The 22,588-nt window shown below is 38.8% G+C and overlaps 1 protein-coding gene across 1 annotated transcript in view; it reads left to right on the top strand.

The window, feature by feature from the left end:
- The window catches only part of IPMK (inositol polyphosphate multikinase), a 47,668-nt gene extending 26,678 nt beyond the window's left edge, over nt 1–20,990 (top strand). Inside the window, exons 6-8 of the mRNA XM_009323486.1 lie at nt 5,108–5,280; nt 14,068–14,149; nt 15,178–20,990. Of these exons, the coding sequence (XP_009321761.1) occupies nt 5,108–5,280; nt 14,068–14,149; nt 15,178–15,812 (890 nt within the window). The 3' untranslated portion in view covers nt 15,813–20,990. The remainder of the gene's footprint in view (nt 1–5,107; nt 5,281–14,067; nt 14,150–15,177) is intronic.
- Nucleotides 20,991–22,588: the final 1,598 nt, after the last annotated feature.

Raw genomic sequence — 22,588 nt, 5'->3', positions numbered from 1 at the left:
CCCCTGCCCCCATGAGCTGTGGATTAAGCTCTGGTTCAAAAGATTGAATATGCTTAGCTGCTGTGGTTTGTTCCAGTGACATTAGATGAGGGAATCTAGCTGCTAGAAAGGTATCTAGTTCTTAGATTGTGGATGTATGTGTAGGTTTTTGCAGTCTTGACATTGGAAGCCTGACCTTTCCTTTGGTAGTCACTGCTCTGCAGACTCTGGGAACACAGCTCCATACAACCTCTGAGTAGTAAACCCAATAATTCCTTATTGTTGTTAAATTGGGCATCGGTGACTTCTAAAAAACCAAGAATTAAATAAAACAATCTATCGGCTACCAAACTGTGCTTGCTACATGTTCTGAACTATATATATATTTTTAAGAGTGTTTGTGTGGAGGAACAACGGCTTGCCTGGTTTGCCAGGGCAGAGAGAGGATGGCCATTGGTGTCCTTGTTCCATATAAAGTTCTTTTATTTATGAGATAAGTGAGGAGGGCGGCTCTTTGGTGAATGGTGTTTTGTATGTGTAGCATCATAGTTGTTATCTTGGGTAGAGGGTTGAGAGTTTGAGTGGGTTCACACAGACATGAAGAGAATCGTAGGCTTGTGGTAGGAAAAAAACCAGAGTAACTTAATTTAGGACCACTCTGAACTTGATCTGTGACCGTCTCTGAGTTTCCATGTGACAGGTAAGCAGGAACTGCGGTGGGTGAGGTGGAGAACACAAGGAGTTCATTTTCTTAGAGAAATATTTAGGGATAAGCATGCGTCTTCTATGCTGAAAATGTAGATGAGTGGATGAAATTGCAAGCTAAAAGGGGTGAAAGGTATTAAGTGTAAATGAGACTATAGGAAGCGTGACAGAAAAGATGATGGTCTGATGTTCACAGTATCAATGAAATTTGTAAAAGAACTGTCCTGTTATGCTGAAATCGCGTACCTAGTACTACTGCACAGGAGATGGAGTTAGAGGTGGATGACACTCCATCTCCCTAAGCTAATCTAAAATTGGAGTGAGACAAATTGTTTTGAACTTTGGGTTCACTGGCATTGTGGGCATTTGGAGTTTATTAATAAAGAAGTGGAAAAGTTGTTGTAAAGATGTAGGAGCCATGTTAAGCTTTTTATATCTCCTGCTGGGAGTTCTGTTTTTTGCTGCCTACTTGTTGCCCCTGCATATTTTTTTTTTTTAAGTAACTTTACTGCTGCTCGTTTCATACTGTGCTCTAATTTTTGTTGCCTAAACTAAGAACAGGGCAGAAAAATATAAGCCAGCTTCAAACCTTTCTTTTCTTCCCTTGTTGCTGGGAGCAGTTGAGGCTTTTCCTTGCTTATTCATATGTTTTGAGATGTGTTGTAAGTTATGAGAAGAAGTCAGATGCCTCAAGTTATTTTGTCACTTCTGATTGCAGTGAGGACTGGATGCATCAGCATGTACGTGCTGGTCTGCAGTGGTTCATGCCATGCATACTTGCTGAATTTTGGTGGTCTTTTGGTTTGTCTCCTTTGGGACTGTAATAAAATATGTAAATAATATGTCAAGCCACATCTTCCTGCCTCCTTCCCTGGCACTGAAAAACAGAAGGGGGGAGGGCAAGTCTCTGAGGAATGATTTGTTTAAATCCTTGAAATATATAGTCAGGATTATCTACCAAAGCTAAGATACAAAAATCCTTATGAATTCTTTTCTCTGCAGGGGATTTTAATTTAGCCTGTGTTTAGATGGTGAATGCATGATTTTCAGAAGCACATGGGGTTAGCAGTGTACTACATAATAACTTAGAAAATCTGAACTGCTTGAAAAATCTGCAATTTTTTGTTTTACAAAACAAGGGGAGGGAGGAGAGTGCTCCAGTTATCTAGGCTCAGCTGCAGACTTGTTGTGTGTGATGACCTTGAGAAGGACACTTGGGGTCAGATCCTCAAAGACTATGAGAGCACCTGACTTGAAAAGGTAGAGTAGTAGTACCTACCGACGTCTAAATCTGAAGCTTACTTTGTTTGCCTTAGTCTTAATGCTTCGAGATATTGTAGGGCTAACTGTTGAAAGTTGTGATGTATTCTGACACTGGGATTTTGAAGCCTGTTTCAGTAGACCATGGATCTTGAACACAATGCAAATAAGAACCGAACAGTGCCAGGAAAAACAAAGTGTAAACACTTGATGCATTTTTCTGAAGCTGTAATGAGAAAAAATAACTTGGTATAATGCTTTATCTGTGGTGGCATTGCTCTCCCCGCAAGGACAAAAAGCTTTTTGAGAGTGGGCTTGGACATTGAACAGATGTAACATAGTCTTAATTCTGAGCTAGCAGTTAGCTAACGATGAAGACAAATTATAATTCCAAAAAGTGTGAGAGATGAGTCATTTCTGGATAGTTCACAGGCTTTGCCAAGTAATTAGTATTTCCCATGGTTAGTGTTAGCTCCTAAGTTATTTTAATGCTTAATTTTTTTAAAAATAGTAATTGTTACATTTTTAGGAGGTCAGTAAGGGAGTTATTCTAGCTTAACAGATCTGAAATGGACGGGGAACTAAAAAGTGACAGATATTTAGAACTTTTAAATATTTTGGTAACGATGAAGGTTGGTGCTGCATGTTGGTGCTGTGTGCTTAAAAAGAGGGATTTGGACCAGCAGAGTACAGGACAGCAGATAACCATGGATGCTCTACAAATGCTGTTGATGGAAAGAGCACAACTATCTTACCTGCATGTTGTCTGAAGGGAAGTATGCTAGGTTTTGGGAGATTTAAGTTCTGCTTTTTAAGCTAGTTATTTTTATGAGTTCGCTTTTTGTTGCATTATGGAAATAGATGTTTTACGCTACTTTCTATACAGTTATATTTTAGTTTATAAAAACATTGCATCTAAACAATTTGTATAATTTGTGGTAATTTACAATTTGTGTAATTTTGTATTTGTAACAGTTTGAGTCTGGAGGTGCTCACAACATAATCCAAAGCATTTTGGAGTTGGTGGTGAAGGGTTGCAGTCATTTTCTGAGATGTTTTTGTATTTATTTTTTTACCCCACCTCCCATGGCATACCTCTGGCTCAGTGCTTCTGAGAGCTAAGTACTGAAAACCTTGACTTTCATTTAGTTGTTGTTTTCTGGATTGTTTTAGAGTGATGACACAAATCTATTGATTACCGTGATATGCATACCGTGATAGTGATTTCCATAATATGCAAAAAGGATAGGTGTGAAGGATGATGCTTAGATTTTTACAATTTTTGTTTTAGTAACAGATAGCTAACAGGTTATATGGACTCCCTTGGATTCAGTAGTGGTTCCCCAAAGGCCTGCAAAAGCTGTGCTAATATCTGACTGAATTAGACCTGTGTATAAAAACTTGGAATAGAAAAAGTGGCAACTGCAGTTCAGGTGGTACAGAATACGCTTCCTGGTAGGGAGAGTATTTGTCCTGCTTCTCCTCAGGGGATATCTAGTGAGCAAATATCAAGTGTTTGCTGCCTGTGGCTTCTCAAAGTTAGGTATGAGTTATTTTAGCTTGGATATCCCTGCAGTTGTAGTTAAACCTGGTTTATGGGTGAGCTAGTCTATAATGAAACTTTTTGCTGTAGCTAGATTGATTCCATAGCCCAAAGGACATTGAAAAGTACTGTAAGCTGATACAGTGAGTTAGTAGAAGACTGCATTTTTTAAAACAGTGTATTGGTTTGACATGCTTTCCTGAGAATGACTTTACAGTAACGATATGCTTAGTCCCATTTATACATAAAGCAGGCATCTAAGGATTAAATCAAACCTATTTCAGATTGATATGTATGTGCTTTGGGGAATTGGGACATTCGATCATGATGGTGTAAAAATTGAAGCTCTAAGTAGGACTTACTAAAATAATAAAAGTCCCTTTCATTTCTTATCCTTAAAGTGTTTCTACTTATTAAGTGGAAATGGAACATAGCTTGTTCCCTCTATCTTGACTCTAACTGGTTTTGTTACCGGTCTGTACAGCTATCAAAACAAGGCACTTCATCCCTCTTCTCTCTTTAAACTTGAACTGTTTTTGCTTTCTTCGGCAATCCCATTTTAGATTATGCTGCAGGAATGGGGAATAATATAATGTTCTTGTGTATTCAGATTGCATTAAAGCCAAAGAAATACACTCATGGAATAGGCCGTACTTGAAAGACAAACAAACTTTAATGCGAGGTTTGTGGCTGATAACAGGTGGATTTGCAGAAGCTGATGCAAAGAATGAGACGTGTGTTAATGCTGTGTGGTGTCTTGGTGCATGTCATGCCTTGGCAAGGGCTGGAGATCCGTGCAGGCTTCCTCCAAGCAGAGTTGTCTGCGAGTCAAGCAGTTACTGAAGTTTGTTTTCTTGTTCTGTTCTGACAATCTGTGCTGTAGATCATGTTGGTAATAGTCTCTTACCTGCACTGGAGAGAAGCGTAAACCAGTTTGACCAGGTTTTAGATACTCCTCTAAATATTCAGGTACTCCAAGGGCTTGGGGTTTTTTGGTCCACCCACCCTCCCAAAGGGACTTTTGGAAATGGATGAAAGGCAGCCTAGGATTTGAGGAGTGTTTTCACCGAAAGGTGTGCCATGAGAAATGAGTACAGATGGGAGTGGGATAGAAAGAAGGAAAAATGAGATGCATTTTGGCCTCTGTAGGATAGGACTCCAAAATGTTAATTTCATTTTTAATATGACACAAAGAAAAATTGCCGTTTTAATTCTAGCCCTTTCACACAGAGAAGGAAAACACCATCTCCATTGCAAAACCAACCATGTAGTAACTTGCATTTGTATGTGCTTATTAATGCTATTTGAAGTATGTTAATGGCTTAATAAAAGCTATTCATGAATTTCATCTGGGCAATAATTTGAATTTGAGTGCTAGGTTAGCACACTTTAATTGTATACAATTTTCTAAACAATAAGGCATTTAGAATTTAATGCCAACAGGATTTGTGGGTGTCAATGACCATGATTTTGTCTGTGTTCAGAGACAAATTTGACTCTTAAAGAACTCACGTGATGTTAAGCCTTAAACTATTCTCCTTCCTCCACAGAAGCTCAGCAGAAACTAGATAATTATTTTGCTTTGACCTGCTGTTTATGAAAGTTTTGTCTTTTTAACAGATACGTATCTAAAACTGGAAGATGTGACCCGTAAGTTTAATAAGCCTTGCATAATGGATGTAAAAATAGGTCAGAAAAGTTATGATCCGTATGCTTCAGCTGAGAAGATACAGCAGCAGGTCAGCAAGTACCCGCTGATGGAAGAGATTGGCTTTTTGGTACTTGGCATGAGGGTAAGAACTTGTTTTGTTTTCAAATTCAGCTTATGCTCTGGTCTGTTGTCCCACACCAGATACAGCGACTAGTTTTTCTAGCAAATGACAATCCTCTTGAGTTTTACGTAAATAAAGCGTTATCTGAATATATTGGTAGTACTGATATCAGCTGTTGTGTGAAATATGTTCCAAAACACTGCTCTTGTTCACAACAAGTGTTTTAACTTGGCCGTGTCCCTTCTGGGAATCTACTTGCAACCTGGGTGCTGTATACATATACAAGAAAGGGGTTGGGACAGACCGTAGGTATTTAAAACTGAATGTAGTTGCAATTAATTCTTCTCGCATAGCAGATATTTCAAATTATCAAAGTATTTTTTTGACTTTCAGGCTTATATCAGAGATTTACGTACTGAATCAGTCTCTGTAATAATTTAATAACGAGCTGTATCCTCTCCAAATTCTTCATCTTCATTTTTTTAAAAATAAAAATAATTTTAATGTAATTTTCCTATTTAGGGAAGAGTAAGTTAGCTCTCAGAGGTTATGCATGTAGCTATAAATAGCTGCTTATGTTCTGCATTTAAAAAAGCTTTCCACCAGAAGAAAACATCTTTGATGTTTGCACGCTCGAGGAACATCTGTCAGTTGAAGGTTAGTTTGAGATGGATAAGGCTCTGCAGATGTCTGTACTAACTCTATGATGTTTCCTCATCTTAGGTGAGGAGAAAGATGAAGATTCAATATTTGTGTATTGGCTACTCTAAAACTTCAATGTAAAGAAAAGCTGTACAGAACACTTATGGATCAGTAACATAAATGTGTTGATGTCAGTAATGAATTCCTGATGCAATGCATTTAAAGTACTTTTTTCTGCTGATTGGCGTGGGAATAATTTTGTTTTTGACGTGAGATTTTTGTTTTCCTTCTCGCATACCCAAAGCCAGGGCTTCTCGAGTTCTGCATCAACAAGCATAAATGGCTGAAGACTTTGATAAACTTCCCCTTCGCTGTTAGATAGCAACAGCACACAGATTGCACCATTGTTTGAAATAATTCTAGTATCTCTGTAATGTTTTGTACTTAATTGCCTAGGCGCTCAGCCTTAACTCTGTCTTGAGATAAGCTTTTACAGCTATAAATTATAGTGGCCATGAGTAGTAATTAGGTAAGCCTATGAGAAAGAACGTGGGAGTCGAGTCAAAAACCAGTCAAACAGTTTAGATCGAGAAGGAAGGCTGGAGATTATAGCTTTGGATTTGGCTTATGTGGTTACGTAACCTTTCTTATCTCATGTGTAAAACAATGTACTTCACATCCTTTGTTTCATGACAGTGCAAAAGGAATGAATGCTTGCTTCCGTGGTATTTTTGCTTGTGACTATTGTTTCTAACACTGTCATTTATTGGTATCTTTATCCTGCTGCAGAAATTCTTTTGATTCCCTAATTCAAACTGTATGTATAATGATGGTTTCCCCCAAGCATTGCAGTTTCCCATCCGGTGTTTAGCTAGATGAGATTTGTTTTGTGCCTTTGGTATCAAATTGCACGTTGGAAGTTATTTTCCAAAAAGAATTCAAAAGGTTCCTCCTCCCCTCACGCAACACTTAGCAAAGTCTAAATTCACAAGGCATTTTCTCTGCTCAGCTTGCCGCCTCTTGATTATGGGGTGCTCTCCGCCTGTCTGCTTGCTTTATTTTTGCAAGATTCTGGCTATAATGTAAAACACTCTCCTGTGCGGGCATTTACTGCCTGTAACAGCTAACATGGTGGGTAAAGGTTGCTAGTGTTTGCAGGACAAAAGATGGCATAACACGATTCAGGAAGTAGAGGGGTTTGTTTTTAATCTCTCCGTTCAATGTTATTTTTAACATGGAGGTGGGCTTGCTTATTAAGTTTCTGTTTTAGAAGAGAAAGGAAGAGAGGGCCAGGAAAAATAGAAAATGCAGTTATCTGTGTTTTTTAAAGCACATATATAAGCTGTCATGAAGAGATAACAAGCAAAAATGTGTTATAGGTGGCGGGTTTTTACCCCAAAAGTTATTTGTAGTGGGTTTTTACCCCAAAAGCCACTGATACAGCTTCTTTTTTAATGCACTGGTAAATAAGTGGTCATCTATTTATATATAAAATGTGTATGGTTTGTCCTTAAAAGAAGTGAGTCTCCTATCTGGCAGAGCTTTGATTTATGTACATAGTTCTGGCATTTGGCATGTGCTAAACTATATTCATCTTAATGCAGTGAATAGACAGAATAAATACATGGAAACACATTTAGAAAACACAGGCATTTCGATAACATTGGTTGAAAAACCAGTTTCATATTTAGTGGAGAGGTTCCTTTCTTTAACAGATGAGGACATAGATTTGTTACAAAAGTAGTGAGAGTTTAAATGTAAGTTGGAAAACTAAGGTGCGGTTCTAATAGCAAAAATACAAGTTGCAATATGGTTTCAGTAGTAGACATAAATATAGAAGAAATATCTTTGCAGTGCATGCAGTATTAAAAATAGAGTATTTTGTATGCTGTTGTATACAAGCAGAATTGAGTGGGTTGTGATCTTATTTCAGATTTGCAGTCCATTCAGAATCCACAATTCCCCATTTCTGCAGGTTTTCTTTTTCTTCCAGAACATCTTGGTTGCAATATCACGTAGTCCATAATATTTCTGAAGCATGTTTTTGAAGCACAAACTGGTGATTACGTAACTTCACCAATGTAATCCATCATTTACTTTTATTGTTTGTGCCTACTAACTATTGCATGCAGTAATGCAGATACCTCATCAAAGCTGTTTTTACAAGTGAATTTCTTAATCTACAGCACATGTTCCTGCAAGATATTTTAAAACTGACTGTAGCTGTGTCCGTTTTATGAGTTCTTTATGAATCCTTTCTAGTATCATGGTAATTTTCATAAGCTCTGATGTGTTAGTAACAAGACTTAGGAAGGGAGGAATAATAAAGCTATTAAATCCTGCATCTAGTGTTCGTATTCTTCCACAGTAAAAAATGACCAGCACTGGGTTTTTACATTTATAAGTCTAATTCAAGCTTTGATGTTTAAGAAAACAGGAAGATAAAACAAAACAAAAACTAAAAAAACCTGCCATGAAACTAAAAAAAAAACCAAACAAAAAACCAAACCCACAGCAAACCAAAGAAACCAACCAAAAGCTCTGAAACAAAAAACCCTCCAAACAAGCAAGCCCCTCAAAAAGTCTGGAAGTGGATGTTTGCAGTGGTTGAAATGAGCAGTAAACCAAGGCTCTGGCTGGTTTCTCTGTGCTGTCTTTGTTACCTCTGTGCACCTCTGCATCCTCTGCTTTTCTCTCTTTCCACTTCCACTCCCCGGTTCTTGCAGTTGAGTTGGGCTCATCTGTTTCTCAGTCTGACAGTGCCGAATTCATGCTGCAGAACTAAATGCAGCAATTCCTCGGAGTCTGGTATCTGCTAGTGGATTGAAGGGTATGTTTCAGAAGTACTTAATTGGTAGAGTTCAGGAGATTCATCTGTCATCCTCTTGGGCGAGTTCTAGCAGATGGGTACCTGTACCCTGGCATTTTTTTCCGGCAGTTTTTCCTTACGTGAAAGACTCATCACGTGTATGACAGCTGGTCCACTTGTATCCTTATGGCTGGTAAGATTTCTTGTATGTTAGGAAAAAGCTGATGATGGATGAGATGAGAGATCCTCCCCCCCCCCCGGTATATAAAAAGGAAGCATAAAAGACATTTGTTCTAATGAGGTGTTGTTCCATGGAAGTTCTGGGAGTCCAAATTTATGTTTTAAATCATGAACCATTTTAAAAATAGCTTAACTGCAGTGTCATTGTCTTTTATTTAGGAGATTATTGGTCTGCTTTTTCACTGAATTAGTTTCAACATAATTTCATTCTACAACTTATTTATGTAAGGACCTCACTAAAACTTTATATTGATTGTCAGAGCATTTGGTGGTATACTTATTCATATAAAGCACTCTGTCAAATACCAGAAGAACAAAGAAGCAAAACAGATAGAATAACATATAAGTATAGTCTTAGAAACAGGGGAGCAGGGATGCATTCCTCCTGTGCTGAATTTTCAAGCCAGCAGCAAGCAGGGATGTGTGTACTTTCATCACTTGTGGTCTAGCAACAACATAAGTTTTTTAAAAAAAAAGGGGGGGGGAGGGCTTTTAGATAAATGGGCATGCTCTCAGCAGCAGTAATTGCTTTATAGTAATGTTATAACACTGTAGTATCAAATAAGAGAATGTATTTTTAAAAATTTCTCCCTTTGTTATTTTTTCTTCAAATCCCTGTTTTACTTTCTTTTGGAAAAAGAAAAAATAAGGCTTGTTAAAACTCAGTGTTTAAGTCTTCCACTGTGGCAGGATCAGTCCCTGAGAGATCACAGGACTGCAGGGAAACCCGGGTTCTTTAGATGTGAAGGAAACCTGTATATTGACATAGGGACAATCGTGAGGTCCAGGCAAAAGGTACCCATTTGCAGGTGTGGGTCTCTGCCTGGCGCTGGAGTTGCCCCCTGCAAAGGTGGTGGACTGATGCTGATGTTGGATGTCCTCGGGTTAGCTGGGGTGCTGCCTGCTTACCCCCGCTTTTGACTTGGCTCCGGTTTTGGCAGCAGGCTGGGTACTGACCTTCAGATGCCAGTTAGGAGCACAGAGGTGCCTTGCTGTAAACAGAAAACTCTGTGTAATATTTAAACACTCGCTCGCTCTTACGTGTATGAGTGTAAAATAGGGGTGACTGTTAAGTATATTTATGGAAAAAATACGAAGGGTGGACAGCTCAGCCCTTTGCCTTTTGAAGTCTGGATGTCTCGGCATCAGAGCGTGTATCTATAATCTCTGTGTCCTTGCTTAGAAGAGCAGGTCCCAGGCTGCCCTCGTGGGGCATGCTGGGGAGCAGGGACGGGCACCGGGAGCTCCGCGGGAAACTGCTTCCCAGGCACCAGCTAGCACATGGGAATGTCAGCGGTGCACGAGTCCATATCATGCGTGCAGTCGAGTTAGCCTTCGCTCTGCAGGTACCCCTCTGTAGTACTGTATGAGCCTGCTCAAAATATTTTTTTGCCCCAGTTTCAGTGATATGGATTAATTAATATTTTTTGCAGATGTGAAAGAGCTCTGCAAGTTATTTAATAGAGTTTATTTGTGCTAGCAGTATCTCCACCAAACAGGCTAGTCTTAATTGATATGTATTTAAATTATACTTTCTGGAAGTTAGGGAGTTGCCGCAGATAAGTATTTGAACAGTGTGTTTTTTTCTGCCTCACCATGGAAGTCGGCACTGAATTACCGTAAATAACTTTACATAACATTTGATATTTGTTTTCCTCAGTCAAGTCTTCAGCTTAATGTCCTAAAGCTGCAGTTGCAGGGTTTCCAAACGGTGTACCTCACTGTTGAGATCTTGCAAGGGTTGTGCTTTTTTAAAGACCACACTGGACCAACTTTTTATTTTAGCTGAAGGTTTCCTTCAGTTCAAGAACATCAGATGAACTAACCGTAATTGAAAAAAGGGTACAAAAATATGTGTGCGTATGCAAGCAGCAATAACTTAACACCTCGTGGGGAAAAGCCAAGTGCAGGTTGAGAAAGTCTGAAGATAATTTCCCTCGACGGTTAATCATCTGGATTTTTTGACATGCTGCCCATACAGAGTCCCTACCACTACTAATTAAAAAACTGAACCTGTTAGCATGCCGGATTCCAGTTGTGTTTATGCAGAAACCTCACTGAATGGGAGCCGCTTATAGGCACAAGGAGGAGCCTCCGCATTGTCAGCCAAAATGGCTCTGATCTCGTGTAGTAAGCATGTATAAAAATCACTGATGAAGCAGTTTTCTTGAAGGCAATGTTTTGCAGATCATATAGTTTTCTTTGTCTTGCACTATACAGTGAAACTCCTTGTGAATACAGAGCAAACACGTAACGAGCTGCGACAGGTGGACAAGAAATGAGATTTTCCTGTCTAATAATTTCTTGGCCATTGTTAAGGTTATGAATTTGACTTATTTGACTTGTCATCGTTTTGACAGAAATGGGCTAGTACAGACAGCTGCAACAACAGGGATACAGAAAAAGGTTGGTTCAAAGGCAAATACCCTTTTGGGAAGGGTTAGCAGTAGATTAGTAGCAGTGACAGCATGAACAAAAGCACAGTGAAGCAAGAGGTCTGTAGACTAGGAAGTTGACTTTAGTCTTCTGCTACTAGAGCACAGCCATCTCGGTGTTTTGGGGGGAAGGTGAGGGTGAAGCAAGAACCGGGGAAAGATTATTTCTGTTTGAACTTGGTTTTCTGTTCCTCCGCTTTCAGTATGGGGCTTAATGTATTTGGATTTGGTTGGGGTTTTCCAGGAATGTTTCAAATAGTCAGTTCCTTGCAGTTGAGAAAAGGCTTGAAGCAGTATTAGGAGACAGCTCTTCGACTAACATGGAGAATACTTTCATGATTGCCTATATATGTCACCCTTTAATGCTATTGTCTGCAGCCAAGCCCATTGGTAACCAAGGGTGTTCTGAGTCTTTGCTTGTTCACAAGATAGTTAAATATATACATTACACTGCTGGTATGCATGTGGGACTTGGTAGTTTGTCATCGACCATTTTGTATAGTTAAAAATGCACTGTTAATGCAAAACATGCACATCTGCCTGGGTATTTTTAAACTATATAGAAAGCCATTGGGGGGGAATGGTTTTGTGCAAATTATGAGAAGAGGTAGGGTGGCTTCACAGGAAACCCAGCTCAGAAGCATAGCGGGCTTATGTGCCGCTCCAGCGTTTCTTTGGAAAACAAAATGAGCTTGCAGATCTTAATCAGCATTTTTGAGCAAGTGCCCATGTCACAAAAACTGTTAACTCCTACGGGGAAGAGATGAGGTTCTGGTAAACAAGATTATTTGTTCAGGAGTGTGCTGTGGTGCTGGTATATGGAGGGAGCTGCCCCTAGACCGACTAAACAAGAACATCTAATATTCTTAAAATGAAGACACAGCTCGTGAAAACTTACATGTAGTCATCAGACTCTTGATCTTCCTAAGGAATATGTTTTTTTTATATTCTTGCTTTATTTAATTACCTTTGGCTTGTGGCTCTTTAAATTTAAAAACATTTTTGAAACTTTTTGTGGTTTTGAAAGTAACTTTGGTACCTGAAGTATTTACATAAGTAATCTTTGGGTTTATTGTATTTATTGTATGCTGTACCTCTTTTATGTGTTTTGGAAAAAAAAAAGTGGTGAAAAATGATTGTTTTCGTGAAACCAAAATCACATTTGTCAGATGCTTTTTTACAGTAACTCACCTCTGCTATGCTCTTCTGCAATTTGTAGATATAAGGGCCCCAGTTTCTATAACTATTATAACAGTGGAAATAGGAGTTGTAACAGTGGGAAGTGTCTCTGCTACCAAATGAGTTTAAACGTTCAGGCTTACAACTGTTATTTCTTTAGTATAACCAGAATTATTTACTGCCCCTTCAGTTCATGGTTGATGACTTAAATCCATTTCCACACACTATGATTTAAGTTCCTTGGGGACCCTGAGTTTAATTACTTCTTTTTGTCAAAATAAGAGCTGTTTGGCTTTGCTCCCCAACTACTTTGCGAAGCAGGAGTTATGGACCTGTGTCTTCATATTGTGCTCGTCATGGTTTGGATGGGAGAGACAGGTTTCAGGGTGGGGGACTGCAGTGGAAACAATTCCTTTTTTTTTTTTCTTTTTTTAACTATTGCTCAGGTACCACTCCTTTTTATGCGTTGATGTTTCACTATCCTGGACTTCCTCTGTGGGCTACAGCAAGAAAAAGACCCCAAAGGAGGGATCAGGGGCAGGTGCCTCAGTGGTGCGCCCTGACTTGCTTTCTGTGGGATCCTCTTTTTACAGCAGGTGAAGGGAGGGCAGAGCGCTGCAGCCAGGATGGGTGCTGCAGGGTTGGGTGGTCTGAACAAGTGCCAAGCCCGAAGTTTCTGCCAGAGACAACTGCCTGCTTGGTAACACCATTATCTCTGCAAATAAGAATTGTCTACACTCTCATAAACAAATTATACTTGGGCCCGGCTGGCTGGCACGCTTCTACTATGGAAATTATTTCAGTTAGAGAGAAAATGTGTCTCTATGTAAAACATATTTGAATTAAGTTGTTAAGCTTGTACAATTCCTGATAAGGACAAAGCTGTACCCGTATGACTTGCCTCCCTTTCAGGCGAGAGCTGATGTGCCACTATCAGTGCTGGAACCGAGCTTTCACTCAACTGCTGTCACTTATTTAGTATAACTTCATTTCTGCCAACAATTACAGTTTCAGATGGGTCTCATGGAGCTGGGCCTTCCTGGTGACATCATAGTATTTCTTATTGTTTTGCTGCTGTGCTTAATATTTTTATAGTTTTAAGAACTGCAAAATATTTGCATTAAATTCTTGAGCTTGTTATGTCTTGCTGACTTAATATTCGTAGTAACATGGGTAGGAGTATGACAGTTTCAAGTCTTAGCATTGATTTGCAAGGCAGGTGCCGCATACAATGTTTTCCCGTAATGGACATGTTGCTTTTTGCCAACATAATGATGTCTTTCTGATGGAGGAAGGCTGTAGCTTAGACCCCAAGATGTGAAGGGGGAGGATTTTGCAGATCAGAGCACTAGAGGGCAGTGCTGACCGCTGCAAATAACTTAAAGCTGTGCGAGGGGTAAATGGTACCAAAGATTTTGTAGCCTGTCTGTAAGGTGTCTCATAGCTCTGCAGAAATATTGGTTGTTCAAAATAAGTACAGAGTTACCTCCTTGTTTCTTGCAGGTTTACCATGTCTCTTCTGACAGCTATGAGACGCAAAACCAGCACTATGGAAGGAGCTTGACAAAGGAAACAGTAAAGGACGGTAAGGGAATTCATGTGTCAGAATTTGGTGCTCTTGGATATTTTTCATTTATTCACTTACTTATAGAACTGTATGGAAAAAGTAGTCTGTGTGTTCCCATTTTAAAAGTCCCTTTTTCTCCTCTTGCCAGACGGATCTTTAGCAGTTTCCCGTATCATCTGAACTGCCTGTCGATCCTAAATTAAGTTTGCAGCTGGCTTTAACAGCGGTGCAGTCTCTAGGAATTTCCTCATCATGTGCCTTTTACTACTAATAACGGGGTGATAGTGGTAGAATTCAATTTCTTTGCAGCTTTGAGACTCTAATGAAATAGAAAACTTTTAGAAGTATTAAATGTTTTTAGAATATACATAATTTTTATCTCTAGTTGTCTTCTGTGACTGTATCCTGTCTTTTGTCTAGAAAGCTACTGTAAATGCATCTTTCAGTTAAAGTGACCTTCTCGGTTGAAGTCAATCCGTATGTTGCTCTACATTAACAATAAATAAAAATGCTACCATCGTACATCTGTTTGGTGGTGATAACTGTTTCAAACTAGCTATTAATAGATGTCTGTTCATCCATCCCCCACCGAGAAACAGGAGGACACATGCACAAACACACCCCTCTCCAGAGCTGGCACTAACTTGTCAGCTCTGTCACTCATGATGAAGAGCTGCTTGAGCTTCTTTATCCCTGGAGAATTTAATGGGTCCCTGCCCAAAACTGTCCAGATGCTTGCTAAAATGACATGGGGAGCAGGGATCACGTTCATCTACTGTTTGATTGATACATTGATTAGTTAATTTTATTTACAATCCAAGCCCAATCTGTAGTATTTTACAGCCGGCCTTATACAGGTGAGGTGACTGAAGGTATCAGAGTTCCTCGGTTCACTTCTGATTTAGTTAATAATTGCCTGAAAGGAAACTACGTAAATGCTGTCTGTTTCTTCAAATCAAGAACTGTTCTCATCCTGAAAGAAATGAAAAATACTTGATTTCTTTTCAGAGGTGAAAATAATCCCAAAATGTGTCTATTTCTTGCAGGCATATCAAAGTTTTTCCACAATGGGTACTGCTTGAGAAAAGATGCGATAGCTGCCAGCATTCAGAAGATTGAAAAAATTTTGGAGTGGTTTGAAGGCCAGACGCAACTCAACTTTTATGCAAGCTCATTACTGTTTGTTTATGAAGGTTCATGTCAGGCAACAACCGTGAGGTTGAGTGATGTCACCTTGGCAGAGAAGAGAGGAGTGCCCAAAGGACTGTTATCAGGTGGAGACATACTGGAGTATAATAATAATATTCATGTAATAAATTCTACAGAGAATGGAAAAATTGAGGCCTCTGTAAGTAAAGGCTTGTCCAAATTTTATGCACTTCACAAAAAGGCATACTCTAAGAGGCACCACAGTCAGCTGTCACTAAAAGTTGAAAACTTGGAGCAAGACAACGTGTGGAAAAGCAGCACTTGCATTACACAGGAGCATCTGAATGGAAACGTTATACCCCAACTGGAAAAAGTTTTCTGTCACATGCCAGCAGAGATCAAGGAAAGCGCAAACGTAGAAGTCCGAATGATAGATTTTGCTCATGTGTTTCCCAGCAACACAAAGGATGAGGGCTACATTTATGGTCTGAAGAATTTAATCACAGTACTTCAAAATATTTTGGATAACTAAATTCTTTGCTATGGTTTTTACTGGGGGCCAATGATAAAGAAGAGCAACAACATGAAGAATTTCTGCACTTGTAATGCTGTATAACTGGGTTTGTATTGTTCTATATTTTATTTGTCTTTGTACTTTTGGTAGAAGGGTTTAACTTTTTATAATCTCACTCAGGAAAATAATTGATAGTTAATTAGGGAGTGTGAAAGGATGAAGATACTTGAGATTAAGCAGGATAGGTAAATTAGTAGGATGAAATATATGTGGTTGGCTTAAATCCAAGAAGTACAGTTGTACAATAAGCAAGGGTTACATTAGTTCCCATAATGACTTTAGCCTAGATAACATTTGCCCACTTAGCCTTGACACTGAGCCGTATCTCCGTTAACAGGTTTTTAGAAAAAGGACTGAAAACTATGAAGTGCAGGATTGATGTCCTCAGTACTGCCCTCTTGTGTTTACCGTATTTAAATAACTGGAGTTAACCCTACTTCGAGAGAAATCCCGTTTTGAGTCAGTAGTCTAACCTGGAAGCCAGTGTATCAAAAAGTGCTTTTCAATGTCGCAGCACGATATTGCTGTTATTTCAACACTGGTGTGGGCACTTCCCCTCTTAGTGGTTGTCCGTAGCCGATGTTCACCACAGACAAGCTACAACGTAATTTGTGTTGAGGTGCTAAGAAAATGCTGGAGTAAAATGTTGTAACAGGCTTAAACTGCACAACTGCTAGAGAAACTGTTTGTTTCTAAGGAAGAGTAAAAGAATGCAAATGCGAGATGTTCCAGGAACTAATTTGGTTTAGGAGATTAAGTTAGTCTGTTAATGGAGCGTCTGATGTTGTGACTAAGGGAAATGCCTCACTCCTTTGTTCTCATGGCCCTTCTCCAAAAGCATTGCTTTTAAAAGCAAACTAATTGAATGGGGAAACAAAGCATTTTGTGTAAGCATACAGAGATTTCCTCTAGCTGTTTGCCACTTGTATTTTTGCAACAAGCGTTTCACATTTCCACTGCTGGGGAGCACCGACTGGAAACGACGAGCAATAGAGGTGAAGGACCCTTTACTGCGAAGATCCAGTTCAGCCCTGGAGCAGGGGGCTGAACCTCCGTTTGTCGCAATGGAGTTGTGGCTCTCTTATACCATGGGCTAAAGCCGGCTCTTTTTTTTTTTTTTTTAATGACACACAGGCAAGCTGTGTAATTTGAAAGTTGTCCCAATTCCTTCTTTTTCACAGGAAAAATTAAAGCTTTCGTATAGAATATTTGAGATCAGGATGATGTATCCAAAGCATTTTTGGTGTGTCTCTTCTGTGTGCTGTGTATGTGGCTGTCCTACCATGCATATATAGTCAGCTATACAAAAAGTCGGGACGGAGGAGTCTTGCCATCCTTAGAGCAAGATTTTAATGCTTTAAGCAAGCCCCAGCAGTAAAACTTTTTTAGAATGGATTTGGTCATTGGAAATATACATCTTTTACATATGGACTTAATGTGACACTGTGGCCTTGCTGCTCTCTCTGTATGATGTTCTGCACTATGCACTCATTTGTGTACACATCTTTGCAAGTTCTTGATTTGACATGTGTTTTCTATATCAAAAAGAGAACTACTTTTTCAAACAAATATGCTGTTTTAAATAAAGCTGAAATTTTAGCTCTTTGAGAAGCTGGGTTAATTGGAAGAAACAGGGTATTATGTGTAGAACTACATTGTTTAAACTTTAGAGCTAATGTTGGCCAATACATTCAAGAATGAAACCGATCTGTTAGAAACAATGTTTTTTGAAGCATGGGAAGAGACACTTGTAGGAGGGGCAGTATAATTTTATTGAAAATTTTATGCAAATTATGGTGAAGGCCGAGGGGAAAATATCAGGAAGTATTTTTCTTCTACCTGGTATTTCCATTGCATCATATAGTTAATATATTCCCAACTCTCTGTGAACTAATTTAAGCCATATTCCAGGAAGAGTTTATGGGTTTGTTTGCTTTGATGCTGGTTTCTATCATTTTGTTGTTCTATCCCATAAATAGTCAACACTAGAGTAGTCTAGGCTGGTAGTGGCCTTGTATGATAAATTCACCATGTTTTATAGAAAATACGGAGGGAAACATTCATACATCTGAATTTTTGTCCTCTGTAATTCATCTCTTCTGGGTTTTAATCCATTTTGTGCCGGAGAAATCAGACATCTGCCTCAAAGAAGTCAGTTATTGGAAAATGATCTGTATGCTCTTAGTATAAGCGCATTCTCCTGTCTCTGCTTTAAGATATACGTCTTCAGTGTTTGAGTGCTCTTTAAGTATTGATTGTTGTGTTGACTATGGCAGTGTTTGTAATGCACCTGGAATATTGTTAAACTGTCAGAATATTTTGAATGAAAAAAAATAAAATAATTTTATCATGTTTTTTTACCAGTAGTTATTATGGATGTATTTCTGTTAATTTAAAATGTACCTTGAGAGATAACAGTATTTTTAATTGGAAGTTGTGTAAATAAAGCTTGCTGTAGAGGTGTTTTGGCATAGTACCAGCTGTGAATTTAGGCCTGCAAAGGCATTATATTCACATTGTTCTTGCACATTTTAGATTTGGTGTTTGTAGTGTCTTGTATCTGATCAGATTGTTTTCAGTTATAGTTGGAGATGTATTCGCAGAAATCATAAAACAGATTACAGAATTAATTAGAAAATGAAGAGGGAGACACCGGTCACTAAATGTATGCATTGCCACCGATCTCCCTCCCTCCCAGTGACGCCTCTTTTGTTCTCTGTACGAAGCGTACAGAACAAGTGACAGTTACGTGGAAATCTTTACGGAAATGGTAACAAGGCTTATAGATATTTCTGTCCCATAAAACTGAAAGCAGGTCCCTTCCCCAGACTGGTGTGGTATATCGAGTGCTGTTGTTGATGAAACCCGTCTGTTTTGATTTTAAGCAATAAGAGTTTGATCGATTGCTAAATCGATTGTCAAAAGGGAAGATTCATGGAAGCATTGTTGTTCATGGACTCTTTGAGAATATACTTTTCTGAAGACTTTCTACCTAGGTGATTGTGAGAATTGTGTATAGGCTTACCTAATGAGAGTTTGAATTGTATAAAGTTTTATAAAAAAGCATTTACATAGATGGTATTTTTGGATATGGGTGGAACTTGTTGCATAAATTACATTGGCAATTATTATACCATTATGAGATATTTAAAATATTTTAATCAAATCATTTTATGAACTAAACCGGAGACTTTACATATAGTTTTGATTCACATGAAACTTGTACTGTTTTCCATTTTTTTTTTCTGCTGTAATGCATAGTCACACCGTTCTTGTCCGTAACCCTACAGTTTCATGGAGAACTTTTAAAGTACTCGGTAGATTAGGAAATCACTAATTCCCTTTAGTTTGATTAACAGAGTTCATACGTTCTTGAAATACTTACGTGCACATGGTATTTTAAGTAATGTTAGTGTGTTATATACATCTACAGCCCCAGTAAAACTTCCTTACCTGCAGAGAGCTCCTGCTGATGAGAGTCTGGATTATGCAGTATTTAAAATGGGCCTTTTCACCTGTAACAGCAGCAGTGGCAAAGGGAAGGCATCACCTGTGCTGGCCATGTCAGGTGGGGGTGTTTACAGCCCAAACTTAAAATCGTTGTAATTGTTTTCTCACTTCATGATGTGAAGTACTATCAACTATAGGAAGACAGGGGAAGGATAGAGACTTGCATCCACATCTGCTGTTTAAAGTTATGCTTAGTTATTCATCCTCCCTCCTAATTGTTCTTTTTTTTTTCTCCAAGTAAGTTTCCTCCTGAGTGCCTTCTTCAGCCCTTGCCACTGATAACCTTCTGTAGCATCATCGTGGAATGATTTAAAGTGAAATTTTTACTTCCTATAAAACTTACGCCCCATAACTGCTCTTAAAGTGCAGGTATTGAAAACTACCATCAAAATGCCTCAAATACTGTGGGAAATGCAATTTCCCTTTTGCGCTCTTTCCCATGAAAGAGTAGGAGTGGAACGTTAATGGAGAGCATGCTTTGATGGGAGACTGGATCGTAGGTTTTATGAAACTTCTTTATCTGTGTGTCGAAGAGAACATTTTGGGGGCAAGGTGAGTGACAGCCAAACTGCATGAAGTTTTCCTTTTCTTACTGCAATTAATATTAAGGTTTGGGTTTAAGAAGGTAGCGTAGCGGGAAGCAGTGAAAGTTCATAAGGAGCCCTGAGTAGGACATCTGGTCAGTTCTGCAGTGCAGGTAATGGCTACAGATAAGATCCAAAAGCTGCAAGTCTTCAAGTATCTCGCAGGGAGAATATGCCATGCATATTCATCGAGTTACAACAGACCATTGTAGGATGTTACCTGTGAGGTACATTCCTCTCCATAGCCACAGGCCAAATACTGCCCGTTTTCCGGGTTCACGGCAATCTATAAATGACAGCTGCAGAGAAGGTTGTCATCCAAAGGACAAATGTAACTGTTTGAGCAGTGTTTGAAGGGGAAAAAAATGAGAAAAGCTAAGGATTGTACAGCAAAAAACACACTTCAAGAAGTATCTTTTACTATAGTCTTGTTTAGTGGAGATGGGCCCCATGTATTTGGAGTTTAATTTGTTTGTTATATGACATTCAGCAGCAAAGAGTCAAAACGAAGGTACTCTAAAACCACCTTATGAGTCACATACATTGGTTCAAACAGCTATTTTATTTTTTTTTTAAAAGTGACCTATGAAGTAACTTTCAAATATGATGTGTGTTGCACCTGACTATAAATGAAAGTAGAGTGCACAAAGGCACTTTAATACTCTGGGAACTGTACTGGAAGATAAATGAAAGCATGTGAAATTGTACCTGATGTTGTGTTGTTAATTGTTTTTAAAATCTAAAAGTCTACATTAATTATGCTTGATGGATGAATGTATCTAGTCTAGTCTGGTCTCAGTTTCTTTGATTCAAGTGTCTAAAGCCGTCACTCAATTTCTTTTAATTTGTATGTGTTTGTAATTTCATTTGCTATTTTTTGCCATTATTGGACTGCAGGGGGTATTGTTAGTATTACCTGTGTTTATTTTATAGAACATTGTATTATGCTATCTACCAACTTTTGTAACTTAATTATAAGTTATATTTAGGGTAATTCTAATAGCTGTCTATTTGGCAAATTATTAAAATTTTCTGCAAGTGACTTGCAAGTATAATTGGTTTCTTTTTAATACAGGAAGATTGTTGAGAAAAAGTTTTCTTGACTATACCTGCGCTGATTAATCCCTCTTTCTTTCTCCTCTTTTCTATGCGCCCTATAATGTGTGTTTACCTTGGATTTACTAGTTTTGCATTACCACCATATTTTTGTCATGGCACCCATTGCCATTGTTTGTTGGGAATACCTGCCGTGCTATACAAGAGTTACCTCTATAGAATGAAAAAAAAAAAAAATCCAAATCCACACACAAAAAATATCCAAACCAGAACTTGTTTTTTGAACTGAAGTCCATGCTTGGCTGTGTTGCGTGTGAATTGTTGGTTAGTGTTGTATTCGATTTCCATAGCAGTCCACTGGTCTTTTTCCTAAAACCTTCTTCCCTGCTAGGAAGTGCTTCTCTGAGCGGAAGGAGGATTGGAAAAGCAAAGCCATCCCCCTAATTGAGACACAGAAGAAAAAAAAAGGATTTTTCATAAATTTGGAACAGTTCAGGCGTTGACAAGCAACTAGGAAATGGCAATTTTACTCCAGAAGAATCGAACCTGAAGGTTACCTTTAATGTTTGATTGAAAGCTGTGCAAATCACAGCTTAAGGGTGTTAAAGCTGACTTGATTTTTCTCCTTGTCCTTTCAGAAGAGGATGAGTAGTTGGGCAGTAAAAGGAAGGCAGAGATGAAAATGTGGAAAAGCTACACTTTTCCTTTGTGCTCTGGGTTGTAAAGCAGGATCCTGTAAGTTGTCCTCAAAGAGGACATAATCTGAGCTGTGTATGACAGAATTTACCGCCTATGTTAAGGTAAGCAACAGAGTTATTGCTTTGCAGATGCGAAAACAAATTAATCAATTAATGAGCATCATGGTTGTAATTGTGTCGGAACAGTTGGTGCCAATTAATGGTAGTTTCCAGCTAAGGGATACTTGTGGACAATGCCTGCAGTTATTTTGGACTATAGTGCGTAGCAGTCTTATTTTACACCATACCTTCGAGTAAATTAACTAAATTGTTCATGCAGGACATCTGTATCTGAAATTCCATAATCCTTTAAACTCATCCTGGAAAACACTTAACAGGTCCACTAGAGGCTGTGTATGTTGTTGATTACAAGCCCTTTCGCATCCACGATCAGGTCCGTAATTCTGAAAGCCTGCAGGAACAGCCTTCCAGTTTCATTGTAAATCTGCTTGGTTTTGGTGTTCGTGGGTTTTTTGTTTGTGTTGTCTTGCCTGTATACCAAAAGCTTTCTAAATGTGTTCAGTAGTCTTAGTGTTGTCCTGTGGGTCTGTGCAGCCTTCCTTCCCATGCTCCAGAATTGAAGAAATTATTAAAAATGGGGTGAGGCTACAACTGTGGCAAGAAGCATAGTTTTGTGAGGATCTAGTTTTATTGGGTTTTAAATTTTAAAAAATCTGCATTGAAGAATCCTCTAAAGAAAACCTCATTTCCTTGTTGTTTTAGAGTGAAGGAGGAACCATGCTCCTTCCTTGCCTGCTCAAATCACTTGTCAGCGGGGTATCGCCCAGTGGGGGGTCACCCCATCTCTCTGCTGTCTCCTTCCATGTGCCAATGTGAGGGTTTGAAC

This window comes from Pygoscelis adeliae, unplaced genomic scaffold (genome assembly GCF_000699105.1).
Source record: "Pygoscelis adeliae isolate BGI_AS28 unplaced genomic scaffold, ASM69910v1 Scaffold395, whole genome shotgun sequence".
Taxonomy (NCBI): Eukaryota; Metazoa; Chordata; class Aves; order Sphenisciformes; family Spheniscidae; genus Pygoscelis; species Pygoscelis adeliae.
The sequence above is the reverse complement of the archived record's forward strand: the minus strand, read 5'-3'. Positions and strand labels throughout refer to the sequence as shown.